The sequence below is a fragment of the Cololabis saira genome, chromosome 7 (assembly GCF_033807715.1).
Source record: "Cololabis saira isolate AMF1-May2022 chromosome 7, fColSai1.1, whole genome shotgun sequence".
In the NCBI taxonomy this organism is placed as follows: domain Eukaryota; kingdom Metazoa; phylum Chordata; class Actinopteri; order Beloniformes; family Belonidae; genus Cololabis; species Cololabis saira.
In genome coordinates, this window is record NC_084593.1 from 46,722,943 (window position 1) to 46,735,062 (window position 12,120).

Sequence of the window (12,120 nt, forward strand, 5' to 3'; positions counted from 1 at the left end):
GAGAACGGGGAGAACGCGCAAACTCGGCCCCACAATTGCAGCACATTTTGCAGCACACAGCCTGTTCAAGGCAAAGGAGAGATACACTAGAGGAATCATTCTTTTTGGTTTGGAACGCTTCATCTGACATTATTGACCGGGACAGAGCCACAGATTACAAAGAAGACTCAATCTTATACGAAAGGCCCAGGGAAGTTCTACGGTGTACCCGGCTGCCATGAAGCCAGCTGATCATCACAGCCGCGGGGCCCACCGGACCTTTTCAATAATACGGGTGGATTTCCGGTCAATTTACACACAAATCAGATTAAAGAGCATATTGCAGGTTGGAGACCCCTGTGAATCAATGTGTAGGAAAATAATGTAGGAACTGAATTTTCATTGAAATATGCATAAATATATACTACAGTGACCTCCAGAGTTGTTTTTGTGAGAGTATTTTACTTCCGCATCTGAAAAAGCTGAACCGGAAGTGACGTAGCGGGAGGGAGCGCGGTGAATTTCAACAATAGGAAAAATAATGGATCTTAATGTTAGTTGTGACACTGAAGAGGTTGTGAATGTGTATTCACACCAATATGACGGGCCACAGCCTTATAATTACGAACCCGTTAGTCCCCCCACGTTCTTTTGATTGACAGCTGAAACTCGCTTTTTAAAAGGCTGATTTATGGGTCCGCGTTACACCAACGCAGACCCTACGGCGTAGGTCACGCGGTCGATTTTACGCGGAACCATAAATCAGCCTTTATTCACTGCAGCACCCGCCCGTGCTCCTGAAAGAAACTCCGAAACTCCTTAAAAACGGGTGAGTACTTGTAATCTGTCTACGTTTGTACTTTCTAAACAGACATCAGGCTTATTATCTTCTCTTTTTTCGGATTAAATGCATCCAAAATAGCCGGGTATTTTTAAAACCGATTATTTCCCCCCCTTCGTTTATAAAATAATTTGTATCCACATTACATCGTTGTTAAAAAAAAACAAAACTTCCACACTTAACCGAAGATCAGCGTTTTCGACCACATTCATGTCCGCAGCGCAGCTTCCCCGGGATCCGCGTCTCCTTCTCGGGTAACGAGCTCGAGTCCCCCCCGGTGTCCGCCACGGAGCTGCCGCGTTAAATCGACGCAGCCCTACGCCGTAGGGTACGCCGTAGCCTACGCCGTAGGGTACGGCGTAGCGCTGCGCGTCGCCGCGTACCCTACGGCGTAGGCTCTGCGTCGGTGTAACGCAGTAAACGGTGGTCAAGAGCAGAGACCATTTATTTAATAAATAGCTTGGAGGACAGATGGTGGATCATCTGTAGTTCTGTAGTAAACAAAGGTCGCACATTAGACGTCAGAATCAGAGCAGATTTGTTGTTGTTTTGGAGCATAATGTGACGTTAGAAAACGCAGAACTGCTCTCTGTCTCTGTCTACACGCATCTACATAAACAGAGTTTTCAAAAATCTTCACTTTGCCCGGAGTTTTTTTAAACATTCGTTTATTTGTGTTTTCATGTGGATGACAGGTCCAAACGTAGTAAAATATCTTCGTTTAAGCAGATACCCGGCTACGTGTGTGCGGGGTCTGGGCATACAGATGGGGCAGAGCTGTGGAGACGTCTCCCCCCCGCTGCGTCATATGACGCGGTCGAAAAAAAAAGCATTTGTAGGAACTTGGCTAAAATCAGCCACTTTTTCCTCTGAATACGTGCCCTTATGTCTTGTAAAACATATTAAATCCTACATTAACTTCTCACAATGTCATTTTCACATAAGGTCAGGTATCATTTTTGAAAAAATTCTAACCTGCAATATGCTCTTTAAATGCATACAAAATACAATATATACGAAAGAAATCACAATTTTAAGACACATCCAAAGAATAACCAGCCGACATTATACTCATAACAAATCCCATATTATCATAAAGAAAAAATATATCAACTAAGCAAATTATGACTCAATATGATCCTTTACAATACTCTAGATTTTGGGTACATTGCCCGGGTGTACATGAGCAGATTAACTGAAGTAGGATAGAAGAACCTGGATGTATGATTGTGTTTAGAAGACGATAAAGGGAACGGTGATGGCTGTGTTTGGTTGTACTTCAGTTTAAGATGCAGGATGATGTGAGTGAGGTTGGCCTGCATGTTGCAGCTCCTCTCCTGCCAAGCTCTAAAACAACGGGCCGTCCCGGCCAATAGGATCAGCTCTCTGGATCCTCTCTGGATGCTGGGCCCCCTGATGTGCTGATGTCAGGGTTTTGATGAAGCACATTGTTGTGGAGACTGGAGTTGGTGGAGCCAGGCCTCCCTCTGGCTGGTGTCATGATGATTTATCTAAGTAGCTCCGGGTCAGAGCACAAAAAAAGCACTAACTCTGGCAACAACAAAGGTCATCTGAGCTCAAATGTAGCAAAAGAACAACAAAAACAATAGTAATACAACGTGAGAAGAATGTGACGTGGGCTCTGGCTGAACTGAAGAAATTATACTAAAATTATGTGAATTTTCTAGAGTCAAATCTCCATGTAATCCACCACACAAATACATCTTGATACAATACAGACAGAAAATATTTAGAAGTTTATTATTGTAGTATTTAAGACAATTCTTTACCTATTACTTTGTAAAAAACTGATTCTGACATATCTCATTTGTCCCCAGGAAAGTCCAGGCTCAAACCACAGACTCTCTGTGATGTCATCACAGGTTTCTGGAGAGTTTCAGTCTCCTCTTCATCTCACCACATGGGGCCATGTAGGGTCTGATTCCACCCACCCTGGTTGGAACCAATTCAATTTCAATTCAATTTTATTTATATAGCGTCTAATACAACAAAAGTTGTCTCTAGGATCTTTCCAGAGATCCAGAACATCAAACATAAACATAAACATAAACATAAACATAAACATAAACCCCCGAGCAATTATTACATAAACAATGGCAGGTAAAAACTCCCCTAGTGAGAGAAAAACCTTAAACCAAACAGTGGCAAGAAAAACTCCCCTTTAGGAGGAAGAAACCTGGACCAGGACCTGGATCATAAGGGGGGACCCTCCTGCCGAGGGCCAGACTGGGGGGTCGGGGACGTCAGCAGCACACAGCAGACACACACACACACACACACATGCACGCACGCACGCACGCACGCACGCACGCACACACACACACACACACACACAGCGCACACACACACACACATCTGCACCTCAGAGTTGGATCACCAAACAGACGTTAGCGCTGTATAATAAAATCGCCGCGAGTCCCCTCGCGCTGACTCCCGCTTCCTGATTCAAACGTCTGACGGCCCCGCCCCCCGACCAATCAGAGGCGCGGAGGTGGTGACGTCAGAAATAGTCCCGGCTCAGCCCGCAAAGAACCTCACTGAAATGGTTACAGAAAAAAGTATTGACTTGGAGCGGCTTTACCCGTCTCAGTCCTAGTGCGAAAGCGCAAAACGGGTAGAACCGAGCTGAGGTGGTACCAGTGCAAAAGCGCCACTAGAGACCACTTGTGTTGTAATAGACGCTATATAAATACAATTGAAATGAACTGATCTTGACGTTGTCAAACATTCAGACATCCATCTCCTTAACTTCACTAAACAACCTTGGCAGATTTATTATTAATTGGGATAAAATTGTGTAGCCTTTTCTGATGATCTTATTTTCTCAGTGCTTTACCATTCAAGTTTCCCACTGATCATTTAAAATATTTGGGAATTAATATCACCAAAAAATCCAAAACTTCTTACATCTTTTTTATTTAAGACAATAGACTTTATCGTCATACATTTCATTTGGGCTGAAAGAAATCCCCCCACATCTCCAAGGTGCCTCTGCAGAAATCCACAGGTAGGTGTTCTCAGATGTATTTCTCTCATTATCCCTGGGCCTGTTGTTCCAGAACATGGGTTTTCCTGAATCCTGCTCCAGCTCTTGGTGGTGGAGGATATAAGGATATGACCTCCGTCCTAGATGACCTGTGACCTTCACTGAGCACATCATTTTTATTCATCTCTGTGTCAAATCTAGCCACCAAACTATGATGGCTACAATGAATGAATGAATGAATGAATGAATGAATGAATGAATGAATGAATGAATGAATGAATGAATTGTTGTTTATTAATGTGTCATACACCTCTAATGGCGCTTTTCCACTAGTACTTACTCAGCCCGACTCGCCTCGTCCCGGCTCCACCCGTTTTGTCGCCGTTTGTTTCCCCCCCCAGGTGAGAAGTGGGGGGTTGGGGTGAAGCTGCTGTGACGTATGATTGCGCAACCCCTTTCTCTCCTCAGCACCAGGTTTATGAACATCTGCACCTCAGAGTTGGATCACCAAACAGACGTTAGCGCTGTATAATAAAATCGCTGCGAGTCGTTCTCGCGCTGACTCCCGCTTCCTGATTCAAACGTCTGACGGCCCCGCCCCCCGACCAATCAGTGGCGCGGAGGGTGATGACGGCCCCGCCCCCCGACCAATCAGTGGCGCGGAGGGTGATGACGTCAGAAATAGTCCCGGCTCAGCCCGGTTAGAACCTCGGCAGAATGGTTACAGAAAAAGTATCTGCTTGGAGCGGCTCTACCCGCCTTGGCCCGTAGTGGAAAAGTGCAAGACGGGGGCGTGGCGGGTAGAAGCGAGCTGAGTAGGTGCTAGTGGAAAAGGGCCATAAGGTGACCAGCCTATAAGGGCTTACAAGACATAGATACGCTAAACCAGCAAACAAACATCAGCTGCGTACAAACAAAAACACAAAATTATAAATTCCACTTATACTTTACAGATCAAGTTACAGATCCTTTCTCAGTTTCCATATCATTTGTCCTTTCTCTGTTTCCAGGCTCTCTTTATAAAGGTAGCTATAGAGAAAACCTCCTCTCTGAAAAACCATTCCAACTTAGCATCATCCTCAGTCAAAAACAACTCAGGTTTACAATCTTGCATTTTCTGAAATAAAAGCTTCCTGGCTTCATCATATAATGGACAATAAAACAATACATCTTATCCAACTCTTTTAAAGTAAGAGAGAGCTGAGTCTCTCAGGTGTCCAGTTACAGCTTCACCTCTCATCCCTGTTTTCATGACAGGTCTGATGGACTGTCCTGCCCTCGGGGCAGTTCTTCTGGTACCTAAAAACCAAACACTTTGTCAGACGGTCCCCAACCCTTGACTGGATAAATATATTCATTTGATTGTGTTGTTGTGGAAAATCTGCCATGACTGTGAGATGAGAAGTAAAACTGTTTCAGGAAAAGTTGTCCTCCACATCTGAAGAATATGTCTCTATGTCTCAATTTTACAAAAGCATAGTTGATATTTCTGGGGACCTCATACCAAGGTGATGTAATGTGAGTTATCTCGTCAGAATGTGTATTTTGTGTGGGATCCGTGTGGGGCCACCGGGGCAGCGCTTTTCCTTCATTCATTCATTCAATCATTCATAGAATGAAACTTTTTCAGGTCGCCACTGTGATGTCCATCAGATGACGGGAAACTACATGTGGGACCAAGCGTCCAATAAGGAGTTTCTGATTGGGACCAATGCAGACAGTCGGTTACCGCTGTGGTGGAACGGGTCAGAACCGCTCTGGGTCACGCTGCAGAAGCTGGGGAAGAAGGTCTTCATGTACTACTGGCCCGGTGAGTTCAGTTCAACCCTCAGAGGAATCTTCACTTCCTCGTTTAAAGGTGCTATGAAAGGTGAAAAGTCAGTTAGTCAGAGTATCATCTGCATAAACGTGAGAATCGATGTCATGTTTCCTGATGATGTTTCCTAAAGGCAGCACTTATAAGGAGAAGAAGTATTGGCCCGAGAACAGAACCCTGTGGTACTCCACACCTGGCCGTAGTCTGATTGGAACACTCATGATTTACGTTGACAAACTGAGATCCATCTGACTGTATGATTGTAACAATCAAGTTAAAAGACAGCAAGTATTACCGTCTTTCAGGGTTTAACTTATATTCTCCCTGTAGAATTTTATTGATAAATTTACCAAACTGGTTAATAATTTGATAAACTCAAAAAGAAAAAATGACTGACCAGCAATGTTGTTTCAATGAAAACTCTATTTACAGGATATACATACAAACCCAACCACAAAGCTCACAAACCAATAAATCATATTTAAAAAGTCCTTATATTCAGTCCTATTTTTACACAAATAAATCTCCTGGGGAATCTTCGGGGCGGATAGATTCCACAGAACCCGGTTATTGATCCCTCACCCTCCGGGTATGTTCCACAAGAAGTGGGCTTTATTAGGTACACCGGTCCACCTGCTCCTTAATGCACATTTCTCATCAGCCAATCACATGGCAGCAACTCAATGCGTTTAGGCATGTAGACATGGTCAAAGTGATCTGCTGCAGTTCAAACCAGCATCAGAATGGGGAAGGAAGGTGATTTAAAGGGAAAGTTCGTTTTTTTACAACCTGGACCATATTTCTGGCATTTTTTATGGTCGTATACTCACCCAGGCAAGTTTAATGTGGCAGTTTTTACCTGCCATTGTTTATGTAATAACTGCTCGGGGGTCATGTTCTGGGTATGGGTCTCTGGAAAACGTCTAGAGACAACTCTGTTGTATTAGACGCTATATAAATAAAATTGAATTGAATTGAATTTAATGTCATTTGGAGTCCTTCGGAAGATATTAGGGTTTTTTTTGCGAGCCGCTTCTCCATATAACGGTAGTGAACGGGGCACAGCGGCACACAGACGATGCATCGTCTAAATAACACATGATTGCCGTGAAACTCTTCATTTCTTTTATGAATCACTAGATCTGCTTCCAGGACCTGTTGTCTACATCCGGGGCTGTCTGTGTAACAAATAAATCAGTTTGTAAACAAGACCTCTGAACTCATGACGTCATCTCTGTGATGATTATTTACCAGCATATTTGAAATATGCTGGTAATGTGTCAGCCAACCACAAACATTTTTGGAATTTTGGTGGAATCATTTATTTTTTGTCCTTCCCCGTCGGTGCAAATTACATCAATAAAGTGCGTGGTTTGGTCGTGAAAAAATAAAAAGTAACGTTACATGAATAATAAATCAAACGCTCCCTTCCATGCAGTGTGTCTGTTTAGGAAGTAAAGACTGGAATACGCTATTCACAAAAGCACAAATAGTGAGGTTTTACTAATATTTATATCGTATAAATATTTTTGAAATTATTCGTACGAAAAAACAGGTCGGGACTTTAGTGTAGCAAGATTATATCGCTATGTCCGTGTCTCCTCACTCAGTCTTTGTCCGATCAAAAGCGGAGCTGAGTCATGGCTGAGTGGTCATTGCCACTGTCCTCGGTGCGAAAGATCGAGAGTTCAAGACCCGCTGTGTGCAAAGTATATTGCCAGTAATTCGCTTGTTTTTTTTCCCGGTACTGCGTACCGGCACTGAATCTTTTGGTGGTACGGAGTACCGGATCGTACCGGCTTACTTTCACCCCTGGCGCCAACAACATGAAAGCATGGATCCATCCTGCCTTGTACCAACGGTTCAGGCTGGTGGTGGAGGTGTCATGGTGTGGGGGAGATTTTCCTGGAACACTTTGAACACCACAGCCTACCTGAGTGTTGTTGCTGACCATGTCCATCCCTTTATGACCACAGTGGACCATCTCCTGATGCTACTTCCATTCAATTTCAATTCAATTTTATTTGTATAACGTCTAATACAACAGATGTTGTCTCTAGACCCAGAACATAAACCCCCGAGCAATTATTACATAAATAATGGCAGGTAAAAACTCCCATAGTGGGAGAAAAACCTTGAGCCAAACAGTGGCAAGAAAAACTCCCCTTTAGGAGGAAGAAACCTGGACCAGGACCTGGATCCTAAGGGGGTAGAAACCTGGACCAGGACCTGGATCATAAGGGGGTAGAAACCTGGACCAGGACCTGGATCATAAGGGGGTAGAAACCTGGACCAGGACCTGGATCATAAGGGGGTAGAAACCTGGACCAGGACCTGGATCATAAGGGGGTAGAAACCTGGACCAGGACCTGGATCATAAGGGGGTAGAAACCTGGACCAGGACCTGGATCATAAGGGGGGTAGAAACCTGGACCAGGACCTGGATCATAAGGGGGTAGAAACCTGGACCAGGACCTGGATCATAAGGGGGGTAGAAACCTGGACCAGGACCTGGATCATAAGGGGGGACCCTCCTGCCGAAGGCCAGACTGGGGGTGTCGGGGACGTCAGCAGCACAGCAGGCATGTGGAAGCAGCAGCGGGATGCCCAAAAGCTTCCAAGCAGGATAATTTGCCATGTCATGAAGCGCCAATCATCTCAGACTGGTTTCTTGAACATGACAATGTATTCACTGTCCTCAAACGGTCTCCACAGTTACCAGATCTCAGTCCAACAGAACCTTTGGGATGTGGTGGAACGGGAGATTCTCATCATGGATGTGCAGCTGACAAACCTGCAGCAACTGCGTGATGCCATCATGTCAATATGGACCAAACTCTCTGAGGAATGTTTCCAGAACCTTGTTGAATCTAAGCCACGAAGGACTAAGGCAGTTCTGAAGGAAGGTTGTACCTGTAGGGGATTATATCATCAGGATCTAAATACATCTTTTTAATTAGAGGTTTAATTACTGCAATCTTAAAAGCGCTTGGTGAATATCCTGTTATGAGGGATGCATCAACAAGTTCCATAATTACAGAACCAATTATAAAATCATTTCTTTAAATATCTTGGAAGTAATAGGGTTCAGTAACACATAGAAGGCTTTGAGAGAGATACGGCCGACCTTGGCTGGATCCGCCTAGGAAATAACCAGTGTATGCAGCTTATTCCAAGATCACTGTTGTGTAATATAATCCCTATAGTTGGCAAGAGATCAAAAAATGTTGTTTCTAAGATATGATATTTTATTAATAAAGAAGTTCATATATCATCATGGAGTGCTCTATGGAGCTGAGACTTAGTTTGGCTACAGTGCTGAAAAGACATTTGAGCTTGTTCTTATATTCTCTAATTAAAGATGAATAATTAGTTTTCCTAGCTTTACATTGAGCTTTTTTATACATTAGATTTCCAAGCTAACTGGAATTGTTTTAACAAGTAGAGTGCCACTTTCCTTCCAGCTTTCTGTGTTAGTTAACCCGTGTACTGTCTTTGGGTCAAAATGACCCAATTCTCCTGGTCCTTCTTTCCTCCTGCTCTCTCCTTCCTTCTCCCTTCCTCTTTTCTCCCTTCCTTCCTTCTTTTCTCCCTTCCTTCTTTACTCCTTTCCTTCCTTCTCTCCTCCCTTCCTTCCTTCTTTTATCCCATCGTAAATTATTTCCTTGTTTTCTCCTTCCCTTCCTTCCTTCTTTTTTTCCTTCCTTCCTTCCTTCCTTCCTTCCTTCCTTCCTTCCTTCCTTCCTTCCTTCCTTCCTTCCTTCCTTCCTTCCTTCCTTCCTTCCTTCCTTCCTTCCTTCCTTCCTTCCTTCCTTCCTTCCTTCCTTCTTTCCTTCCTTCCTTCCTTCTTTCCTTCCTTCCTTCTTTTCTCCATTCCTTCCTTCATTCTTTTCTCCCTTCCTTCCTTCCTTCCTTCCTTCCTTCCTTCCTTCCTTCCTTCCTTCCTTCCTTCCTTCCTTCCTTCCTTCCTTCCTTCTTTCCTCCCTTCTTCCTTGACCTGAAGACAGCACAAGGGTTAAACACAAAGACAGCACTTCTCTGCGTCCCACCGAGGCGTCTGATGTTCCCCCCTCAACCAGACTCTCCTCTCCAGCACTGACCCAGAGTTCCTGCCAACCACGGTGCAGTGTTAGAGACCACATGCACTCATGTGACCAGATGTAACAAGTTTTGACCTTGTGTTTCTAGGCTGCGAGGTGGAGATTCTGGGAGTTCGTCCAGCATTCTGTGAGGAATATGTGTATGACCCAACACTCCAGAACCTCACAGAGTCCATAACCAAGGCCCTCAGCGCCCTGAGGTGAGAGGAAACAAACATCTGCACACACAAACGTTAAAGGTTCATGTTTTAGCTTTTACATTTAAGAGAAAAACAGACGAGCTGTGGACTTTAAGTTGGCTTTGAGCAGTCAGCTCTGAAGAACCTGAGACTTGTGGAGGGGATGGTGATGGGAAACTGGAGAACTGAGCTGATGACTGAACAGAACTAACAGAACTCACCTTAATATTTATTTAACAAACAGAAACTCCTTCCCGTTTCAACAGACTATGGTTGTCATATGCTCTTCTACTTCTTTCTCTTAGTTTTTTCCCTTCATAGCTCTCTGCAGCAGATCTTCTTCTGTCCTGCTCGCTGTCCCTTCTCATTCCAAGCAGCTGCAGATTCTAGTTTATCCAGAAAGCTTGTCTCTGGCCTTCTCCTGCCGGCAGCTCCAGCTCTTGCATCTTTTACTATCTCTCTTTATGTGTCCAAACATCTCCATCCAGCTTCTGGGACTTTATAAGGGCCCGAGCACTTACAGTGCGAAGGCCCTTGTTGTGCGCCTCAGGCTCAGTGGGTGTTTACTACGTGTTAATCCCTTGGCAGAGCGGTGCTGAGGAAGGAAACGGATAGGAGGGGGTCTGTCCCGTAACAGAACCGACCTCGGGTAACGGAAGAATGAAGTCTCGTTCCCTATTTGGTACTCTCGAGAGGACGTACGATCATGGTAAGGCCTGGTGCCTTCAGCGCCGGCGTCTGTGTTCCTTTGTGCCCATGCAAAAGTCGACCGAGGGTGGTCACGCAGATCTGTCACGTACTGACGCGCGGTGCGGGCGGAGGCGACACTAACATTGTCAGGCGGGTACAACGGGTGAAGTGGCAACTTCATTTGCTGACCAGCCGTCCGTCCAAGTGGTGTCATCGCAACCGAGCGATGTGGCGTGGACCTGACGACCCTGAGATCTAGCAGCATATGGACAAGAGTTAGATTAGCTCGTTTGATCTGACGTGGGGATCGGGTGTCAAAGGGAGCTGTCATGACATTTAAGGCCAAATGTGTGATTCTGTCCGGACCACCCGGCCGGGGAGCCCCCCGGCGGCTGAAAACATGGCTCAGTAGGAGGACAGTAATCACCCATTTGGTAAACCAGCAGGTGGCAGCGAGGAGGTAACGGTTCCCTCCCAAGGATTTCGGGACCGGCCCCCCCCGATCCACCCGCAAGTGTGACCCGGAAACTGTCATGCGTGCGCGTGCTGCAGTCTCCACTATTTGGGAGCTGCACAAACCTGACCCCCCCTTTCCCACGAGGGCAAGAAGGGGGTGTGGTTGACGGGGGGTACCTGGCTGACCTTTCGGTCCCCGTCCCCTGGGGGCGGGGGTTCTGGTTCCAGAGTCGGTCCCAGAGGGGGCATGACGTGGGGCAAAGCACCGGCCTGCCAATCTAAAGACAAGAGTCCCTCACGACCTTCAAGTGGTCTCAGGGCCCCCGAGAATGGCACGGCATCTAAGGAGAAAACGTAGGTGGGGCTCATGGGTCTGATCCCGGGACTGGTATCTAGGAAAGCAAGGACACAAACACAACTGTTAAGAACTGATGAGCAATCAACACGCCGATCCGGTCCAGTACGGACCAATTTACCGAGGGAAATCAGAAAAGGGGGGCGTGCGCCTGCGCGCGCCGCCCTGTCCATCCCCACCATGCAGATCCTGGCCACGGCTGGGGGGGTGGGTCCGCCTAGTCATTCTGTCAGTGGCCTCAGGGGGCCCGGAGGAGCGAGGTGGTTTAATTAATCCCTCGAGGGCCTGGCACACGTCCTCGATGAGGTCATCTTTGTGGCGCTTCCGTCTATTTTTAATGTATTTCGGCGCAGCGGTTTCATACTCGTCATACTGTCTGGCCGGGTAGTTAGACCCCCCTTCGTCATGCTGCTCTAACCTGTACTGTGGTTGGTACTCTGACTGACCTGGCGGCGGGCGAGGCTCGTAGTGGTCCCTGGAACCTGGTTCAGGTCCAGTCCAGGCACGGAAAACCTCGTCTCCGAACTCTACGTGACGGTTCTCAGTTCTCTGGACTGCAAGCACCTCGGTATCGTGCTCAGGGGCCCTCGCTGGTCGCGCCCTAGCTTCCCAGGCAATCTGTGCGTACCTTCTGATGTCCCGCATCTGTAGGTCCCTAGTTTTACAGTACATGGTTACATTATACTTTATGCTATCG

The 12,120-nt window shown here is 46.1% G+C and overlaps 1 protein-coding gene across 1 annotated transcript in view; it reads left to right on the plus strand.

Moving 5' to 3' along the window:
• Positions 1-12,120, plus strand: part of enpp6 (ectonucleotide pyrophosphatase/phosphodiesterase 6) — a 58,472-nt gene that overhangs the window by 20,153 nt on the left and 26,199 nt on the right. The window contains 2 exon segments of the mRNA XM_061726087.1: positions 5,458-5,637; positions 9,832-9,943. Of these exon segments, the coding sequence (XP_061582071.1) occupies positions 5,458-5,637; positions 9,832-9,943 (292 nt within the window).